Source organism: Meleagris gallopavo, chromosome 1, assembly GCF_000146605.3.
Source record: "Meleagris gallopavo isolate NT-WF06-2002-E0010 breed Aviagen turkey brand Nicholas breeding stock chromosome 1, Turkey_5.1, whole genome shotgun sequence".
Taxonomy (NCBI): Eukaryota; Metazoa; Chordata; class Aves; order Galliformes; family Phasianidae; genus Meleagris; species Meleagris gallopavo.
In genome coordinates, this window is record NC_015011.2 from 39,276,297 (window position 1) to 39,297,858 (window position 21,562).

At 35.0% G+C, this 21,562-nt stretch overlaps 1 protein-coding gene across 1 annotated transcript in view; it reads left to right on the forward strand.

Moving 5' to 3' along the window:
- The window catches only part of PTPRQ (protein tyrosine phosphatase receptor type Q), a 110,797-nt gene that overhangs the window by 18,786 nt on the left and 70,449 nt on the right, over nucleotides 1–21,562 (forward strand). The window contains exons 14-25 of the mRNA XM_031553761.1: nucleotides 966–1,215; nucleotides 2,662–2,790; nucleotides 3,602–3,748; nucleotides 5,388–5,560; nucleotides 8,617–8,827; nucleotides 10,548–10,700; nucleotides 10,815–10,994; nucleotides 11,751–11,858; nucleotides 13,672–13,953; nucleotides 15,734–15,916; nucleotides 16,961–17,062; nucleotides 18,800–18,920. Of these exons, the coding sequence (XP_031409621.1) occupies nucleotides 966–1,215; nucleotides 2,662–2,790; nucleotides 3,602–3,748; nucleotides 5,388–5,560; nucleotides 8,617–8,827; nucleotides 10,548–10,700; nucleotides 10,815–10,994; nucleotides 11,751–11,858; nucleotides 13,672–13,953; nucleotides 15,734–15,916; nucleotides 16,961–17,062; nucleotides 18,800–18,920 (2,039 nt within the window). The remainder of the gene's footprint in view (nucleotides 1–965; nucleotides 1,216–2,661; nucleotides 2,791–3,601; nucleotides 3,749–5,387; nucleotides 5,561–8,616; nucleotides 8,828–10,547; nucleotides 10,701–10,814; nucleotides 10,995–11,750; nucleotides 11,859–13,671; nucleotides 13,954–15,733; nucleotides 15,917–16,960; nucleotides 17,063–18,799; nucleotides 18,921–21,562) is intronic.

Here is a 21,562-nt window from a genome sequence, read left to right on the forward strand (position 1 = left end):
CATATCACATTTCAAGATTAGTTTAATACTTTTCAAAGCAACATAAAAAGAAATAGCAGAGCGATATTCAAAATTCTTTGTAGACAGTTGTTCAGAAACTTTCAGTGAATATTTAATTTAAGAATTTTTACCATCCCTCTGTTTTCAACCTGAAGCTAGTGTATAACTTCCAGAGTTTCTTGAAGAATATTCTCCTTTTCAATTTTTGTTCTTCTTTTCTTTTATTCTGAGCCATGTATTATGACTATTAGGATGTCAAGTTGCCTAAATGTTTTTTTTATTCAGGGTGCTAGACTTAGTAATACATTGAAAAGTGCAGTTTTAAATGATTAAAAAGATGATCAGGGATTTGGTTTCAGATTTTATTTTCATGATAATCTTAAGCATTTTTGAGGGCTTTAAACATCAGGCTGATTTAATTTAGCGCTGAGAAGAGAGTATGCCACCTACTGAATAACATAACACATCAATGATTGTAAAGCCCAGCAGTTTTTCAGAGTTGTCTACTGACAGTATGGATCAGAAAACCTCTGTCTGGTACCTGCTATATATGTATATATCTGTCGATCTCTTTCTGTGCATATGTATGTATACATAAATGTAGGCATACAATATACACATGTTGAAAAAAGACCTTTCTAGAGATCATTTATTTTTTTATAGAGAGGCAATCTGAATGATAAAACTGGGAATAGCTAAATGGAGACTAAAAAGCTCCTTCTGTTCAATTATGTTTGAAATCTTTTTGAATAAGGGCAAACACTGTATTACTGTCACTATCAAGATGTGCTAGCACCTCAAGTAATGAAATGATGAACTGATTTCAGTCATATTGAAGTTTGAAAAGAAAAAAATAGAACCAGATCCAGGTGATTTTGTTTCAAAGGGTTTCTGCCTTTTTTGACCTCTGTATATTAACAGTTGGTATGCTTTCTGTTTATACTATTTCATATTTGTCTTACTAGGATAACAGTGAATCATTTCTGTGGAGTACTACCACTCCTTCAACTACTTTTGGCAAGTCCACAATTCCTTCAAGTACTACAGTTACAGCAAGTACAGAAGCTTCTAGTCAAATGAGCTCTGTTTGGAATGAGCCAATCAGTTTTGTTATAACTAACCTGAGGGCATATACCACCTATCTTTTTGAAGTCTCTGCAGTTAACACTGAAGCAGGCTACATTGACAGCGCAATTGTCCGAACACCGGAATCAGGTATATATTACTTTCAAAAGTAAATAAAGTTCTCAAATTTATAGAAAAACAAAGAAAGGTAGGGATTCACTTATAGTGAAAAGCCAAAGGAATCAAAGTGTGCTCAGGACAGATCATTCTTTTCTCTTTAATTTTATGAAATAGGAAGGATAACTCAAGAACTTGAATTAATATTTCAATCAAATGAAAATTAAAAATAAACTAGAACAGAAAGGGTGTCAGTCATAGAATTAAAAGAGCGTATATATTGTATACATAGCAATAAACTTAAAGCTTCTTTGCATTTCAGGGGAAAAAGGAAAAAAAAAAAGCAGTATAAAGAAAACTCCTTTCCCATGGTTCCTCAGTCTGGAGCTCTTGCAGAATTTTAGTCAGTGCTGAAGAAATCTCTAAGCACTGGAAAAATTGGTTTTTGGATTACTCAAAATACTCTGAGAAGTTAGAATTGAAATCAACGCTTATCCAAGAGCAGAATGGGCAGTTGTGCTAATACAGCCATACTAGAAAACTCTTATTTCCAGAGAAATGTTATTCTGCCTTTTTGTTTGCTAGAACATTCTTCTTTTGTCTGACTCGGTTTGATATTGCTGGGCTGCTCTTTCATTCATCAAACGGTTATAGCACCATTCAAATGAAAATAAATGGAATTCTCTTCTAGCACTGTTCATCTGAATAGTTTTGCTAGCATTAAAACATCCTTAGTTGGCAGTTATGTCTAGAGAGGTTTAAAAAAGTTTACTTGGGCATTTTTGGAAATCATTTTTTTTCTAAATCCATATGGTTGAAAAGAATTGTAGCTGTTTTAGTTGTCTTTGGATTTGTTTAGTTGTCTTCGGAATTTTCCATTTCAGTAGTAATATCACTAACTTGTGAAGGTATACTTCAGAAAGGAAGGTGTGCTTCAGAAACGGATCAGCTTCTGTAGTTGCTTTAATTTACATGAATAGTTTCATGAAAATACAAGGTGCAATGTTTTTGCAGTCTCAACTGTATCTGTTTTTGAAGTTTTGAATAACAAAATGTCACCAGTGCTCTCAGAAATCAGCTATATGAGGTAATCTATAAGAAAAAAAACCTGTTTGAGAAAGAAAATCTTACTCTACATGAGCTCTATATTACTGGGCATCATAGTAGTATGTGAGCATCTTCCGTATGTAATCTGTATGTAATAAGTCTACATTAAACTTTATAAAATCCCGGACACCTTTATGTTTTAGGTATTGTTTGTATGCTAACAGTTCTTTCGATACCTTATGCAAGAATCATGTTGAACCAAAAAAAAAAAAAAAAAGGATAAAATTAAGACACTTTAATGAGCTGTGCTTTTAATGTAAGTTTTCTTCAGAGCATTTAATGCTTATATTTTAAATTAATTGTCTGGTGTGTGATTCTTTGGATTTCTAGATATAAATTATTTTATATTCAAAGACTTTTTTCAAAATTAAGTTCCAGAAGATCCACCACAAAATTTTGCCAAGATTAACGTTACTGCAAAGTCTTTCTCAGTGATGTGGGACCCACCAACCATAGTAACGGGGAAATTTAGTTACAGAGTTGAGCTGTATGGGCCATCTGGTAAGTCTAAATTGATTGGTTGATTGGTTGATTGTTTTTATGTCCTTACACTTGCATTCTTAGTGTCACCACCAGTGGAGAAAGAAAATTTGAAAGCACTGCTATGTATCCTTTTCAGTATTAGAATGACTAGCACTTCTTAAATAACTTTTAGACCTGCCCATTATAAGGATTTGTACACAATGAAATTCATGTTAGGTGTTCTTAACGGTAGAGAAAGCCAGCTCCTCTCATTCTTTCTGAAAAATGGAAAGCTAAACTCACAGCTAAATTAGAATGCATATATATTCAAATCATTCTGTATCTTACATTCACTCTTTCTGTTAAATATTTCTGGAAGATCTTAATCTCTGCATGGTTTCAGTCTCTTTTGGGGTTTTTGTATTTATTCTTTAACTCAGACGTGGTTAAAAAGACAAGGTTATGGGGCTATATAACTACATACTGTAAAAGAAGTGAACGAGCTGTCTACTAAATGGTTTTTTTTTGAATGATATAGGATAAGCAAGAGAAATTAATTTATGGACAGCAACAATAATTAAAGAAATAGATAAAAAATCTCCTTCTCTTAAAAGCCATACATACCTGAAATGGTATTTTAGGTTTCTTTGTTTTGTTGCTGCTGTTATTTATTTATTTATTTATTTATTTAATTTTTAAAGCCATTTAGTATTATTTCCAATAAGGAAATGCCTTATAATTTTCAGAAACAAATTTGGCATTTCATCTTCCTTAAAAGTAGCTCTGTTCAGTATAAGCAAATGATGAACTGTTTTATTTTTGAGCTACTATCTCCTCATTCTCATTCCAGGACATATTCTGAGTAACAGCACAAAAGATCATAAGTTCGTATTTCATAACCTTGTGCCATTTACAATGTATGATGTGTATGTTGGTGCAGAAACAAGCGCTGGTGTGGGACCAAAGACAAACCTCACAGTTTTCACTCCTGCAGATGGTAAGTAAGCATACAGAAATAAGGTAAGTAGGCTGTACATAGTAACTGGTGTCAATTTTTCTTTCAAAGACATTTAGTTTCCTTGCAACCGAAGGAATGAAGGTGTTGAAAGAGAAGTCTAATAAACTAATGAAATGAGCTGGTGTTGATTTATTTTTCCAACTTTATTTTGGAGTTCATACAGAGTCACTAAATTTATTTGCTTATAGAAGCCTTCAGAGGCTGTGAAAGAAAAGTAACTTCTGCCTGAGCAAAAGTAGTATTTTAGATATGGGAATTAAGTTGCATGTCACCCTTTTAGTCGTTAGATGGCAGCAAGTGGTAGGGAAATAACATTGCAGAACTCCACTGGGATATCTTTGTTCAACCCTGAAATCTCATTCGACTGATTTTCTCCAAATCCAGGGTCTCTCAGCAGTCTCTAAGAGAGCCACCTTTACAAGAGACCATAGCTCTGAGGGAAACACTGAGATTTTGTCCTGGGGCAAAGTGCTTATTAGTTCTGCTTCAGAGTCTCTCCTATGCTATGATTTGGAAGTTTGGACTCCCAGTAGCTCACTCCTCAGGGGCCAGTCCTTTGCTCGGTAGAAACACAATTTTATTTTTATATATATGTAAGATTGTACAGAATTATTGGTCTGCAGGTAAGAGTTCAACCAGAAAAAAAATGGGAATTACTATGCCATAGATAGGCAGTTTCAACATTGTTATTTTTATTATTTTTGTGTTACACAGCACAAATTTAGAAAAAGTCTCAATCGCTGGTTTCGGCAAAGCTTGCTATTAAGGTGTTCCTCCTGCTGCTACACCTTAATAGCAAGCTTTGCCGAAACCAGCGATTGAGAATTGTCCTATAGTTCCTATTTTTTCCAACAATGTCTGATTTTGTGAGATCTCAGAGGCAGTTTCCTGAGATGGCCCACCTCAACAGAGCCATTTTTGTCTTCTGTCTAAATTCAGTCAGAAGCCAAATCCTTTTTGATTTTGTTTTAAATGACATGGAATGTCTAATTTTAACATCATACGTGCCAACTTTCATTATGCAAGGAATTTCAGACTTGTCTTTTTCTGCAGTATATTTATAAGATATGACTTTTTCATACCAAATATGAATATAATACTTTTGAAAAAAACATTATTCTGATCTCTGACAGTCCTACACACAGTGCAGTATCATTATTAGTGTATAGTTAAAGGAGGATTTGAATTGAAATTCACTGTTAAACTGAAATGAACAAGATGTATCTCATTCAGTGTATTTTCTCTCAGCTTTTTATTTCATTCTTGAATGACACTGATGAATCAAGAATTAAGTTTTCATTTTAAATGTACTTAGAGTCCATAATTACAAATAAGGCCTACTAGCAGTGCATTAGCTTAAGTAGAACTATCCTAGCTTACATCATTTTACCATAGTAATATATATGTCATATATGTGGGGAAAAAAACAGTGTGAATATTTTTAGAAATGTACCTTATTTGCTGAAACAAACACATAAAGTAACTTTCTACCCGTGTAGGTGCAAGTTAGAGGATAAGAACTTGAAATTTTTTTAAATGCATATTGTACTTTGCTTACAGTGTTGAAAAAAACTTGTAATAATTGGTAATTAAATCAATTTTCTTCTTGAACACTTAGTCCCAGGTGCTGTATCAGATTTACATCTAGTAGAAGTGGAAGCTACATATATAAAAATTGTTTGGAGAAAGCCACAACAACCAAATGGAATCATTACCCAGTACAGAGTTAAAGTGCATGTGCAAGAAAAAGAAGTTACACTGGAAAACATTATTCTCATTGGAAAAAATAAGGTATTTAGCTTTTTTTTTAATACAGATTTCTTCGTTAGATTAAATCTGATTCACTGCCTTGTTCAGTAATTACAATATGTGAAATTAGCCACCTCAGATGAGTTATTAATGATTTCAAATGCCACCCTCTTTTTCTGGCTGTGTTTGAAAGAGGTTTGAAAGGCTACTATCTGTACTACATGAAAATCATAAAGAAATCTGGAGAAATCCAGATCCTGAATTTTGTAGCTATTGAAGGCAAGACTCCATAGCCAACCGATGATATTATTTTCACTTTTTAGTTCTTTTCAGCATAACAGTTCTTAGCATACCTAAAGAAGAGTATAGGTGCCTAGATCAGTAAATAGCCACTCAGGAAAACTTTCCAGATGTGGATGTGAATCCTATGGAGAAGTGAGTGCAGCGTAAGTCTCCTAGAGCTGTTCAAGTGCTTTACTTCCAAGGCACCATCTACATCCTTGTGTTTTAAGTGTCTGACACTGCATACTAAACTCCATGCTATGGACGTCTACATATAACATACAAATAAAATCCTTTATAGGACTTACAGTGACAACTTCTCTAGCTTTTGTATTTTGGGCACTGATGTGCTCTGCAAACCTAGGCCATTTTGAGCATGCTGCACAGAACTGTAGATAATTAGCAGCTCAAGAGAGTTCTTTCTGAGTTAAGGCTTTTAAAAAAGATCTTAAAGTTGAGTATAGCTGTCAAAACTTTGCAAATTCCTTTTTTAGAAACTGCTTGTCTTTGGATCTGGCACAGAATCTTTGTTTTTGATACAGAGTTCAGTGAAGGAGTTTTCTTTTAAGTTGCATGTTATAGATTAAATAGAGCCCTGGAGCCAGATGTTTAAAAAGGAGCTGGGGAAAATGATGAGGATAAGGATTCATTCATTAAGCCAGACTAAGATCCTTGAAAAGTGAAATTATGTAACCCTATAATTAAAGATTGTATCATAGTATATACAGAAAAGATGGAAAATTATCTACACAGACATAAGCTAATGCTGGGATTTCCTAATTTCTGAATTCTTAATTTAGAATCAATGTTGCTTTCTAAAGCTTATTGAATTTAATTTTCTAATTAAAGAAGAAAACAAATCATAACACTGTTTAAAGCCTCAGAGACAGAAGTTATTTTCATGTGAGTTATTTTCATGTTTTAGTGTAAGACGTTGGTCAAAATGAGTCATATATGTCTTTTACCTATTCATACTTAGGTTAGATTGAGGCTGAATATCTGGCTGTGGTTAATCTAACCTACATAAAATGGTAAAAAAAAGAATCACAGAATGACTTAGATTGGAAGGAACCTTAAAGATCACCTGTTCCAACTCCCTTGCTGATCACGCTGCCCAGGGCCCCATCCAGCCTGGCGTTCAACACCTCCAGGAATGGAGCATCCACAGCTTCTCTGGACAATCTCTTCCAGTGCCTCACCACCCTCCGAGTAAAAAATTTCTTCCTAACTTGGATTTTTTCTCTTTCAGTTAAAAGACAAAGACATTCTTCTTGTCCTAGGACTATTAGACCATATAAAACAGTCAGTCTCCCTCCTGCTTATAAACTCTCTTCAAGGAAGGCCATAATGAAGTCTCCCCAGAGCCTTCTCTTCTCCAAGTTATACAAGGCCAGCTCTCTCAAACTTCATTTATAAGAGAGGTGCTCCAGCCCTTTGGTTATCTTCTTGGCCCTCCTCTGCACCTGTTCTACACCTTCGTCGTGTTGGGGGCTCCAGGCCTGGACATAGTACTTCAGATGGGGCCTCACAAGGGCAGAGTAGAGGGGGGACAATCACCTCCCTCTCCCTGCTGGTCATCCCTCTTTTGCTGCAGCCCAGTATACTGTTGGCCTCATGCCCAGCTTTTCATCCACGAAGACCACCAAGTTCTTCTTGGCACAACTCCTCTCGATGAGCACTTCTCTCAGTCTGTACTTGTACTTGGCTTTATTAAACCTCATTAGGCTCACATGGGCCCACTATTCAAGCTGTCTGGGTCGTCTTTATGGCATCCTTCCTTCTATGGTGTCAAATGCACCACTCAGCTTGGTGTCATCTACAGACTTGTTGAGGGTACACTCAACCTCACTGTCTATGTAGTTGATAAAAATAAAAAAGGCTATTGATAAAAAAGGCTTTTTTGTCTCCTCTCTCCACCTGAGGTCTGTAAGGAGAGGGGTACTGTGTATTAATTGCATTGTTATAAAAACGTTATAAAAATCTGTTTCTGGCAGTGAAGTTGGCCATATCTGTGAGTGGGGAGTGTTCACGGATGACAGGATAACAATTTAGAGACACTGCAGTCCTGGATTTGGTCCCACATTCTGAAGGGCCAAAACGATCTAGTGCTTATACACCATTTTATGCTTATTCTCTAGCATCTCTCTCTTCGGCTTTCCTTGTACCTCTCACATTAGTAATTTCTCCCTTTAGGTCTACTTGCATCCCTTTTCAAATTTGTCTTTTGCCTGACCCTGCTGTCTTATTGACCTTTACATCACTTGCCTCCCTTTCATTCTTCTTTTCCACTTATTTACTCCCCTTTTTAAAACTCATCTTATTTCATTAGCTTCTGCTTTTCTCCCACTCTTATCTATTCTTTACTTAGAGGTCATACAGATAACTTTTTTCCCTTTCATCAATCTGATCAACCTGTTGTCCTTCTTCCTCAGGGCCTAGTGGGGGCATCTGAAGCCCTCTTCTTGTCAGCACCTCCTACCCTGCTGGAAAATGCTTAGTACAAATGGAGCCTTCCAAGCTCAAATATGTCTTTTCAATATACCTACAAGAATAGTAACATTAAATTTGAAACTTTAAAATCCACATTTTAAGAAATTTTAAGAAATTTTTAAAATGCATGTGCTGCTTGTTTATTTTTAAACTGAGCAAGCTGTAGGCTACAAGCACCTGAGCTTTCTTGTGATTTTGCAAAGTTAATTATATATCACATGAATATTATTGTGATGGTTGCAATACACAATTTATATGGTGTATATATAAATTGCAATAAGGAATATAATAATGACAAACTGTGACTTTATTTTTCTGATTTTTAGTATTTGATTGATTCTTTGGAACCATACAAGATAAGTGAAAACATTGAATCTTCTCCCACCTGGAATTCAATTGAAACAGCCAATGAATTATATGAAGGTTCAGGTGAAATGTTTTCTAGTATTCAGACAGCTTCCCCAGTGATATTTACAAGTGCGTCTGATGATCGTTTGCCTGCTATAAATGGAGCTGCAGAATTACATTCTACTTTGGGTAAGACATTTCAAGATATTTTTTTACCTGTTCCTTTGCTCCAGAGGACCACCATCACTGTCCCAACTACAAACTTTAGCACATGGTTCAGGCAAATTATGAATGGGTCATTTGCTGGAGTTGGATTTTTTTTACTACCAAATAACCTCCTGAAGCAAATGGGAATGCCACACAGGCAGGAACTAGCCCCTTGTCACCCAGCTGACCTTCTTCCTAGTGAAAGGAGCACCCGAAAGCCATCAGCCAAGCTGCATAGACAATCAGTTATTACAGTTGCCAAAGCAGGTGTGATTGTCAGGGATTAACATATCTCCAGGCCCTTCAGAGACCTTGATTTCTCTAAGCCTTTTGACTAATAGGTTTTCAAATGTCAGTGAAGGTAAATAGGTCAAAAAGTTACAACTTGACTATATGGGTTACAAACAGGTGGAGATGACCCCATGACATGGTGATGTCATTAGTGTGTACACTTGTTCTGTATTATCAATGGAACAGTGTTTCTTTGCTAAGTATGAATATTAACAAATCATTAAGCAGTTCCTTGCTGACAGGCGAGGTCTTAAAATACCACTCTGAATTTTTACACTGAGAATTTTAAGCAGTAGACAGAAAGTCAATTTTTTAAAAGAGCTATTGAAGTCATTGGATTCCTCTGTCTATACCAGTGTTTAAGACCAGAATTTAATCCATTAAATTCTGTAGTGTTGAGTGGATCTTTACGATAGTAATCCTAAGGGGTCTTCTCTGTCATACAGAGAAAACATACAGTGCCATTGCTTTAAAAGTGAGTTTTCTTTTACTGCCTCATTCAGCTTCAGTTAGCGAGTTGCTAAAATGTCTATGTTGATGAAAAATTAAATTCAAACATCATCTGTTGTAATATAGTGCAAAGTATTATAGTAGTTGTTATAGTAAAGTTGTTGACAGCCAAGTTTTCAAAAGTGTTTGCTGATATTTAGATGCTAATCTTTGGTCCTGATACTTAGATGTGTAGAATACCCAAACTTTTTCATGTTGCAATGTCATAGAGGCTCCTTTATAATAGAGGATTTTGGCTAGAACAGTTGAGCTGCTGCTGACTTTGGACTCATGTACAGATGTGCTCATTGGTGCAGCAAAAACTCTTTGTGGGCATGTGTATGATTTCTTCATTCTGCTCCAACTCTTCTGCTGAAAATACCAGCATGAAGTGATATGTGATGGGAGCCATTTCAAGTATAGCCTTTGGGAGGGAAGGGAAACAAAAAAAAAACCTAAAAACAACAACAAAATAATCAGAAATCTCAACAACGTAGGAGCTACAGTTCTGTAATCACAGGGAAAAATAGACTCTACAAGTATGTTTTTTCTTAGTTCCTAGATCCCTCTTTATTTTTAATTTTATTTTTATTTTGAGATAGTTGTCAGTTTTAGTTTGGTTTTAGCTTGTTACCATGCATTCTTTCACCTAGGCCAAGCTATCTATCCTTCTTCCTACTGTCCGAATTTCATACTTTGTAGAAGACCTCTGAAAAGCAGAAGGGATTATATGCTTGAGGGTTGACTTAATAACAATAACTCCTTTCTGATGAGACTCCTTTCCTTATATTTTTTTGATTGCCATGGAAAGTAATTCTTTTTTGCAGTAAAATTGTTGTAGGTTATTGTGTCAGAATTTAGAACACAAAAGAAAAAATGAGAGTTTACAAATAAGTGACTATTTCTCTCCATTTAATCACAGATGATCAGTATGCCACTGACATTTTGGGTGAAGAACTGTCTTACGTTATAAAGGGCCTTGTACCTTTTACAGACTACACAATCAGTGTGTCTGCTTTCACTGCTATTGGAGAAGGGCCACCATCTGTCCTCACAGTGAGGACACGTGAGCAAGGTAAAATGTAGCTTGGAGCTAAGTTAATGTCTCCAAGTTCTTTCAGGAATTTTAATCTGTTAAAAATAATTTCTTTTACTTACTGTTACTATTTTTTTTTAATTTTCATTTAAGTTCCAAGCTCAGTGCAAAGTATATCTTATAAGAACATTAGTTCCTCCTCTGTTTTGCTGTACTGGGATCCTCCAGCAAATCCCAATGGGAAAATCATTCATTATACCGTTTATGCAATGGAGCTAGATACAAAAAGAGCATTCCACACAACAACTTCGAACAACAGCTTACTTATGACAGGTACTGTGTCGTGTGCTAAAAAATAATTGCAAATATATTATTCAAAATTGTTTATTCCAACTTTTTGTAATGTAGCCCCTGTAAGGTAGGTAGATCAAGTCTGCCCCGTCCACACATGCACACAGTGCAGATGGGAAATTGGTGCCAGCCTTGTCTGCTGTGGAGAGAGGTATGTAGGGAATGTGAGAGCGGCAGAGGGAACTACATAAGGCAAGTAAAGTAGTGAGTAGTAATTTCTGAAGTGGATTTCTCCTTACCAATTTTTTCTCATCTCATTCTTTCTACATAGAAAAATGTTTCTAAACTGTTAGTTCTTTTTCAGACTTGTTTTCTTTTCCATACAGAATTTGTGTAATGTTAATAATAACTTTCTTCTTTAAGGTGATAATATTTAAGCTAATTAAAGGAAATATATTAGTTATGCTGTTTCAGGCACTTATTTGAGCTAAACAGAGTAATGCGTGTACAATAAAACACATATTTGTGTATACGTACACATTCCTTGTTTTCATAATTAAAGCAATTTACAGGCTTGAAGCTAGTTCAATTATTTCAAAACCTATTGATTTGTCTGAGTGTTTATTTGACACTCCCCAGATAAATGATATCGTGCAAATTCTATATTTTAGGTGGCAAATATGTTTCAAAAACTCTTAGAACACTTGAATAGTTTTTATAAGAGAGCTACATCATTTTCAAGGAGAATCATTGGCAGTCATTTCTGTGTTTTTTTTTTTATTTTACTTAATCTTTTAGGTTTAAAAAAATACACCAACTATAAAATGAGAGTTGCAGCATCTACTGCGGTTGGAGAAAGTGCTTTGTCTGAAGAGAATGATATCTTTGTGAGAACCCCTGAAGATGGTAAATACATCATTTACAATGATGATTTGATTTATATATTGAAGAAGTCTACGCACATACCTAAGGATGGGAAGAAAGCTTATTAATAAAATCAATGTTTGTTGAAATAATTAGTCTTCAATCAGTCAGTGGCTGAATTGTTGTTGATCTCTGCAAAGAGAAACATGGGAATTTCATTTACAGAGCAGAGATATGAATTCAATACTTAATCATTCCTCATTTATATCAGGTTTTTATTTTCACTTGCTTTGAATTATTTCCAGATTTTATCAAAATAATAAAGAAAGCAATAATCTAATTGTCATTTATCTCTCACAGCTGTCAAATACACTACAATACAGGAGAAATAATTAAGTTAAGTGGGGAAAAAAGAAAGTAAAGGATTAAAAGTGAAGGATTAAATATTATGGAGATTTATGAAGTTTAGATAAGTAGAGTAGCCAACCAACCAAAATAGTAAACAGCAAAATGTAAAGTGTTCATCATATTGTTTTACAGCTTTTGTGCTTCAATGCTATTAGTTTTTGCAGAGGAAAGGCATATCACATGAATGGGAAACTGCCTACCTCAATATCTATTTCTGTGAAACAAATTTTAAGTTTAAGTAAGATGCCCTGCATCTGAATATGACAGAAAATTGATTTTCAGTCCAATAATTAAGAGATATATGTAAGCCCAGGGCAAACTACTGAGACAAAATCAATGATAATTCCTGCCTTATTACAAAGCTTTGTGTAATTATTCTCATCTTGTTCTTCTCTTTCTTTAGTTTTCCTGATGAAGTTCAGATTGAGGTTCATGTATCCTTACTATAGCTAACCTAGAAATGATAACTTGCCTCAGTTCTGATGAGTTGAAAAGAGAGAGAGAACTCCAGATAGCAAAGTAACTACATCTAACTTAAGCAATGTTAGCATGGAAGATACCAGGCTATGGTACATAAATATTTCTTTTCACAGCCAGATAAATAGAAAAATCCATTTCAATTGAAAATGAAGCTTCTTCACATGGGAATTATTTATGTGGGCTGTCCTGCCTTCCAAAGAGTGAACATTTTTTTCATTCATGGGCTCAGAAATCAGGAATGAAAGTGGTTCCATGACACCTTTACATCAAAAAGCTTCAAGATAAATTCTAAAATGTCTGTATATATTTGTGCATAAACTGAATAGCATAATCCAGGATTCTTACAACTTTTTTTCCTCAGTTTTACAGATAGGTTACTTTGGGAGTGAAGTGATGAGGCCTTTAGAGGAATAAAGGTTGATGCTCAGAGCTGATTCATAACTGCAGCCCACTCATTCCTTCAGCTCTTCAGGGGCTTATGAGCTCGATAGAGTCACATGAAACCATACATTGCTGATAGATTTAGCACACTACCCTAGAGCTGGACTTGCTTTCTGCTTCACCTTGTAACCTGTGTATGCAAGATTTGCACTGGGATCTTCAGTGGTTATCATTTAGCAACTCTAACAGAAAACTAAAGGGAATTCAGTTTCACTGCAAAAAGGTCCCTTTCCTGGTTAAGTTGGTGTTTGAGGGAAACGGGACAGGTTGTTTTTACGAAGAAGACAGAAAGATGACATTCCGACAAAATTAAATTAGAGGAAATCAGTGAGAGGATTTGAAGAATCAGTCTGAATGAAAGCAATAGACAAAGGAAGTTGTACTGATAAAAAGGTTATCTACTTTTTTTAGTGGAAAGTTTAAAAATACAGAAATTTACTAATAATCCAATAGGTTTATCAGATCAGTCCTATATTCAATTAACTGAATGTCTCAAACTTTTTTGTTCTTTGATTTCTTACTACAGAACCAGACTCCCCACCCCAAAATGTAGAGATAATAAATGTGACTGCAACAGAGATAAACCTGAAATGGTCACCACCTGAGCAGCCTAATGGTCTCATAACTCACTATGAAGTTCTATACAGTGATTCCAATGATTTATTTGTGAGAAACACGTCATCTACAAATATATCACTTACTGAAATGATGCCTTATACTCTCTACAACATCTCTGTAAGGGCATTCACTAGACTTGGCCATGGGAATCAGACATCTCTCCCACTTCTGGTGAGAACTTCTGAAACTGGTGAGTGTATAATTTTTTGGAAAACTATTTTTTTTCTGACAAGTGCTTTATGGTGGCATTTGATGCTTGGAAGTCTATGTTAATTTATTTTAAAAGTAGGTTTTTGCTTTGCAAAGCAGAAACTTTGAATCTCTTTTTTCTCTTGTATACACAAAACAAACATAAGGAAATAGTATGAGTGATTAAAAAGTAAAGAAAACAATTGGAATACGTATGTTTCATGACATCATGTATTTTACTATTTGTCCTCAAGTGTTTCTTGTATCTTGCAGGAAAATAAAGTTTTAGAGGAAAGTAGGGTTTCAAATTGTGAGATTGACTTGGAATACAATTTATGAACTAAAATTTTGTAAGAAATCAATTCTAATGGTTGAAGAAATATATCAGGATTAACTGATAAGGTGCTATTTTGTAGTAGTTGAGCTTGTTTGTTGCTGGAAATATTTTGGACAATGCACAAATAAAATTAAATTTTTCCAAGGCAAAGAATAAATGAGGATTGGGAAGAAAGGATGAATATTAAAAAGTTGTAACAAGGCATAGGGGGAGACTTAAGTAGGCTGTAAAATAAGATACTGTAGAAAAAGGAATATAAATTAAAGAGGGGGGGTGATTATCTTTTCAGTGGAGCTAAACAGGAGTTGCACTGGGAAGAATTCTGAGAACAATGGTTGACACGGAGGAACAGATGTTTGACTTAAGCTGTAGGTTCAGGAATAAAAAGTGGCTGGTTTTCTTCAGGACTCAGATATATCCTGGTACAACTGGTATGACACTTGTACTTTTCTGAGGCTTTTTGAAATCTTCACTAATTTGCTGTCTTAGACAGCTAGGCACTTTGTCTATACCTAGAGTTAGATCTGGAGTTAGATGTGCTCCGTTCATTAGACTTTTCAGTAAGGAAGGACATGACTGTAGTGCTCAAAAAGGCATGGGGAATATGCACTAGCTTCTTGATTGCTAAGACACAGTAGTTATCACTGTGAACTCCTCATTTCTGAAATGAAATTTGATTTACCATGTGTGAAGTAGGTGTGGTCCAGAGCTGCCAAACCAATCAGAACTCATGCGGAATGAGAACACAGGCACCTAGTTTTAAGAGTTCATGAGATTGAACTCAAAATAGAGGTACAAAAACATTGTACTGATTTTGTGGCACTTTTGTTGTTGTTGTGGGTTTTGTTTGTTTTTGTTGTTTGATTTTTTGACAGACACAATAGATACATAGGTATCTACCCAATTGATTCAATGTACTTATCCATAGGTGTTTTTTTATTGTTCTTTTTAATTTAGACATATATTTTTTTCTATGTTTCATTTTCAAGCCCCTTAACAGTACCTAGCTCCCCTGATGCTCAGAACAAAAATTTGAATTCCTGCTGCCTGTGATAGAGAATGCAAAAACATCTTTTGAGACGAGAAGATAAAAATAAAAGAGGAGCTGGAAAATGGAGCATTTTTAGTGAACTACAACCTATTCATGGGCTGATGTATTCAAAACATTCCTGAGAGCATTTTGTTACTATTCTAACATGAAATTAGGCAAAAGTGGGGGCTGATTTCACTGCCTCTAGTGGCATTTATTCCCTTTCTGGATATTGCCTCTTTTGAAATTTATTTTAGCAAAAAACAAACAGCAACAACAACAAAAAATACACACAAAAAAAGGATAAAAATAAAAATGTTTACAGTGTTTTTCATTTTAACTAATTTAAGAAAATGCTTAAGAAATCAATGAAACTCACTGGAATCTTTTACAAGTCTAAATTTCATCTTCTAGTTCCCAATTCTGCACCAGAAAACATAACGTATCGGAACATCTCATCCACGGAAGTTGAGCTGTCGTTTCTTCCACCATCCATTCCCAATGGAATCATACAGACCTACACAATATATCTCAAGAGGACTAATGGAACCGAGGAAAGAGTTATAAACACCACTCATCTGGTACTACGTATTACAGGCTAGTACATAATGATATGAATCTTAAGGCAACTGCAACTTGTTCTGAGAAGGGCTCAACAGACTGACTGATGCAGGACAGTTGATTCACTGGATGGACAAGATCATTCTTGTTCATATTTAGTTAGGTGCCACTTGTCGTAAGAAGTAGCCACTTGAGCCCTATAGTACTGTTGTGGAATGGACCATGCTTGGTATACAATCAAACATGTCTCTTACTGTGTTCTAGCATTTAAATTTAAATTTAATTAGACTTTTTTGACATATTTATCATCAAAGTAAGCACTGAGGTCACCAATTTTATTGTGAATATAATACTTCCATTTTTACTCACCTTTCCATCTTTTGATTTGTTCAGTCATTATTATGCATTAGCCTGCTCTATCAGGGAGCAGCTAATGCTGGCCACTTAGTACCTTAACTAGTAAATTTTCAAAGTGATGCTAAGGACAAACGTCTAAGCATTCCAGAAATAGGAAGTATAAAATGGTCTAGAGGACAAAACATATGAAGCTTGTCCAGCCCAGAGAAAGGAAGGCTGAGGGGAGGCCTCATGTTGTCCTACAGCTCCTCATGAGGAGAGTAGAGGGGCAGCGCTGAGCTCTGCTCTCTGGTGACAGCAACAATACCTGAGGGGACGACATGGAGCTGCATCAGGGGAGGGTCAGGTTTGGCGTAAGGAGAAAGCTGTTCACCAGAGGGTGGAGAGCACAGCCCCAGGCTATCAGAATTCAGGAAGTGTTTGCACAGTGCTCTCACAGGCTTTGATTTTGGGTAGTGCTGTGTGCAGCCAGTGGTTGGATTTGATGACACCTGTGTGTCCCTTCCAACTCAGGATATGATTTTAATGGTAATTAGAACTTCACCCCTTCTTTTTCATGTTCAGATTTTCCTAACATTCATTTTAATCTCTAAAGGCACAAGTGATAGACCTCTTCAGCACTTCAGAACTTCTCCTTGTGACACACAATCTCAAGTTTTTTTTCATTAATAAAAGGTTCCCTCCCTGAATGTTTGATTTGCTGAACTACTCTTCTTCTTTTAGATTTGAAGAAATATACAGAATATATGATAGAAGTGTCTGCTAGTACCATGTTGGGAGAGGGCCTTCGTAGTGCACCTCTGCCTATACTGACTGATGAGGATGGTAAGTCAGAATAGAAGTTGTGATGTGCCATTTTCTGCTTGTAGTCCTAACCTATTACACTTCATGTCACAAATATGTAGGTTTTAGAAAACATTTTGTAATTATAACTCTATTAATATCCATCTATCTACTCATTCAACTATTCACATCTCTTCGTGTGTGTGTGTGTGTGTGTGTGTGTGTGTTTATAAAGGGAGGAAGACATTAAGAGCACAAATTAAAGCTGCATTGGCATAAACATTGCACCATGCATTCCTAGATTAAATCTCATTCCATGTTTTAGGGAGCACTGGCTTTTGATTATAATAGGTCTCTGCACATCTCCCAGGTGCTCATGTCCTTACATACATGCCATCAGTAATAAATATTTGCTCAATAATAATATTGCTGGAGCACGCTGCAAATAGCTAATTTGGTTAAATCCATCTTTTACTGAGAGTATTTTTATTTAGAGCAATGCTAATCCTGTTCTTCAGCAAGAAATATCCCCTGAATAAGAAATTCATCATGAACTGGACAAAAAGATACAGTATTCATTATTTCATAGATCTTTTATTATACAGCCACTGATAATACATGTAAAACAATAAATACAGCTGTCACCATTTTTGCTTCTAAATTCAGACACTCACCGGCAGCTTTTGTTCATGAAAAACATTTTTTCTTAAATGTTCAGAGCTTTAAAGCTTTTATGCCAACTTCTAAGATAGTGAAAGAAATAACAACAACTGAGAAACAGTATTTATAATACACCACATGTACTTTATTCACAGGAACATAGTGTTCCAAGTTTTAGACCAAATGTTTCATAGATGTGCTAATAACTATGCTCTTATTCTCGATTTTCATGCATGACTACAATTATAACTTGAATTTTTAGTACATGATGCTTTTTGGTTTAACTTGAGAAGAACAAAAGTCATTCTACATAGTACTACTACTATCAGTGAATCAAGGTTTACTTCACAGTAACTTGCTAATACAGGTTATCACTAATGCTTACTTAGGTACATATTTCTTCAGCAATACCTATATGAACTTTAGAGTACTTCAGTTGGAATAAAATTAAACATGATCCAACATTTTCACTTACTTATTCTGTTTCCCTACAAAATTGTTGCATGGTGTCACGTAAAGTTCATCTTCACATGAATTATACTGGTCTCAGTCAGTGACCATCTTTATACTTGCCCTTGTGACACATAAAATGTATGAACGTGGTCCTTATTGGATGGAGTGAGTACATTTTACCACTGCTTTGTATCCCACATTTTATCATCTCTCATTGCCATGCTTATTGATTTTTCCACATTTTGTTGCTTCATATAATTATTTCCAGCACCTCTTTTCCCTCAGGGGAACTATTCTGCTATATTTTACACATGTTCATACCTATAAAGCTCTTGCTTTTATTAGAAGAAAAAACATTACAGCAATGTACTCGGACAGTAGGTGAATCACTGTGACCTTACCCAATACACTGTTTTCTCATGAAGTACTTTTTCCATTGAATCACAGAAACAGATGTTCAAACAGCACCATGCAAAATCTTCTTTTATCATCTCTCAGAGAAAGGAAAAGAAGCTGTGCTATAACATTAGTTGATGGATACTGTGCTGGTGTAGTACAAAGTAAATTTTCCATCACAAATAATTACTGTTCTATGTAAGGGTGTTGCATATCCCATAGATCTTAGCTGTTTATCAAGATGTTATGTCCCGTTCTCTTATTTTATAGCTCCTAGTTCGCCTCCAGAATCCCTCTCAGTAAAACAGTTGTCGGGTGTCACTGTGAAGTTGTCATGGAAACCTCCGCTGGAGCCAAATGGAATTATCCTCTATTACACAGTTTACGTCTGGTAAGATTTCCTGGAAGTAGTTCTGAGGATAAATATTAATCTGTAACCTAGCAGGAATGTTGGGTTTTTCTTACACAATATGTTGATTACATGTTTTTGGTGAATGCATATTCATCCAACACTTAGAATGTTAGCCTTTTGTGTACACAAATTCAGATATAATGTGGTAGCTGAAAATTGGAGTGTTGAATATCTTGCAAGTTTTTTCTATTTTGTTTTTTGTTTTTCTTTTTAATAATGTTTTTTTTTTTCAACGTAAATTAAAATTTAGATTGTGTTTCTATATGAATGCTTTCGTTCTGTACTGATTGGGCCTGTTTTGAGGCAGGACACTGGCTTATCCTAAAGTGTAAAGACCTGAAATTGATGTAAAATAGATTTCATTTGTAGAAAGCGCATGAAAGAAATCTGAGAGCTCTTCCAGCAACCATCTAAATGACATAAGAACTCAAGAGTCACAATAATAGTCTGTACGTACTATCAGTTATCCTTAATGTTGTATTTTGTATACATTATAGAAAAAAAAATTTAACATATGTTTTTCATTTACTGTATTGTTTTTTCTTCTGTCCTTTCTGCTTCTGTGCATTTTTTTCCTTGTCATTGCTCCTGAGATCTTTTCTAATCTTTCAGAAGGGATTTTGGTATTTCAAAACTTAGAGGTTCTCTGCTGTTCTCTGCATAACATAATTCCTTCTAGTGGTGTGCTATCTCTTTAAAGATCTAAATATAACTTCTAGGATTAAGAAGATTTTGTTGTTGATTACTTTTAACAATTGCACTGCAAAAGACGCTGGAAGAAAATTATAAAGAAATCCACCTTATAAGATGTGAACTGAGTGTGCAAATTATCAGTCTTTATTATTGAGCTTACATTTATTAATTTAACATGACTGCAGTTTTGAGGTAGAACTTGGCCTTGGTTTCTACTGTTTTTTTTTTTGTTGTTGTTATAACTTCTAGCTAAGTCACTTCTCAAATGAGCAGGAGGGAGTCATTTTTCCAGAAGAGTTAAATTTGGCCTGTCTTGTTCCTTCTACTATGTTTTCAAGGTTTTGTGCTCTTTTACCACAAAGAAAAATAAATTAATGCCTATCTTACATCTAGGAAAGTGTTACTTCATAATATGGATTATCACTTTGATACAGACTGTTCAAAAGTCTGAGGTTATAGCACTTTCTTTCCTTATATTGTCTAAAAGCTTACTAATTTTGCTGTGACAGGTTAGTAAGAATCTGTTATTAAAAACCATCGTTCCATTGAACCACCTCTCCAAATATCTCATTTAAGCAACCACATAACTTTTTGAAGTAACCCTTGTCCGTTTTCCCTCCATATTCTCCTTGCTGTGTCTTATCCATCCTTACTGTGCCATATCTAAAATTAGACAGGCATTAGGTATCATCTTGAAGCAACAAACTCACTCATAACTTCTTACAACTTCGCTTATTATTTTTTTCTTTTTTACATTTTAAATATTTAATGGAATTGGCTATGTAATTTCATCTAATGCATTGTAATGTGAGATTTGACAAGGCAAACTGCCTTGCCATAGTTGCTGCTTTCTGCTTTTCAGAGGCATCCAATATTTTAGTTGGGAGATTGTTACTCCCAGAGCTTCTTAATAAAGAAGAAAGAAGCTAATACTGAAATGTTTTTTCTCTTAACTACATTGCAACAGTTACAGAAGAATTGGTAAATTTAAAGATTTGAGGAAAAGAATTCACAACTTCTAGAACATAAAGAGTAACATTCTCATTTTTATTATCTTTCAAGGCTTTGTCTCAGGACAAGTTGGCTTTGAGTGCTAGCAAGCAGCAAAGAGATTTTCTGAGTACTTTGATCTACAAACTCCTATTCTCTGAGTCTGCACTTCTACAGTACCAAGGTGTATTAACAAAACTGTTTCACTTGACAAGAGCTATTAACATTTTTCTGTAGTAGTTTAGCAACCAATACCTTAGTTCTTTCAAGAAAGTATTTCAGACTCAAAAATTGTTATTCTCCTGTTCAACAAATTTGTGTGAGATAATTACTGACTAAATCTACTTAAGAGTACAGCTTTTTCATGAAACTATGGTCCCTGTCTTTTTCAAGTATGCAATTTCTCAGGAGTTCTTTTGTCTCAGTTATTCATTTAAAACTAAATATTCTTCATTAAACTTAGTTCTTAAAATTCCTCAGCTTAGTTTACCCTGCTAAACCTTTTTCTCATTGTCTGTGAAACCTGCATCCACTTTGTCAGTGTTTTCTTAGTGTTTTGATTACAGTCTCTGTTGCTTTTCAAATAGAAAATCAACTTTTATTGAAATGCTCCAAGCTCTAGATCTTCTTATCTATGATCTAGTTGTGGAGATGTTATGAGAATGTAGTTACTCAGAATGGGAGTGTTTGCAGCAGTAAACTGTAAGTTTTCTTACTTAAGTTATAACCAGCTACATTTTTCCACACTAAGAATATAATGGGCAAAGATCCAAGAAAGTATGTCTTTTCTTCATATGGAATCTCATAACTGTAATGGCAACGTTTCGTATCTCTTTATAGACTACGCAAACTCTCAGAACTTTTGAGAATAATGTAAATGTTAGTAACATTTTCTGTTATCAAGACTATTTCCCAAGAAAAGATGAGCCTTTTTTTTT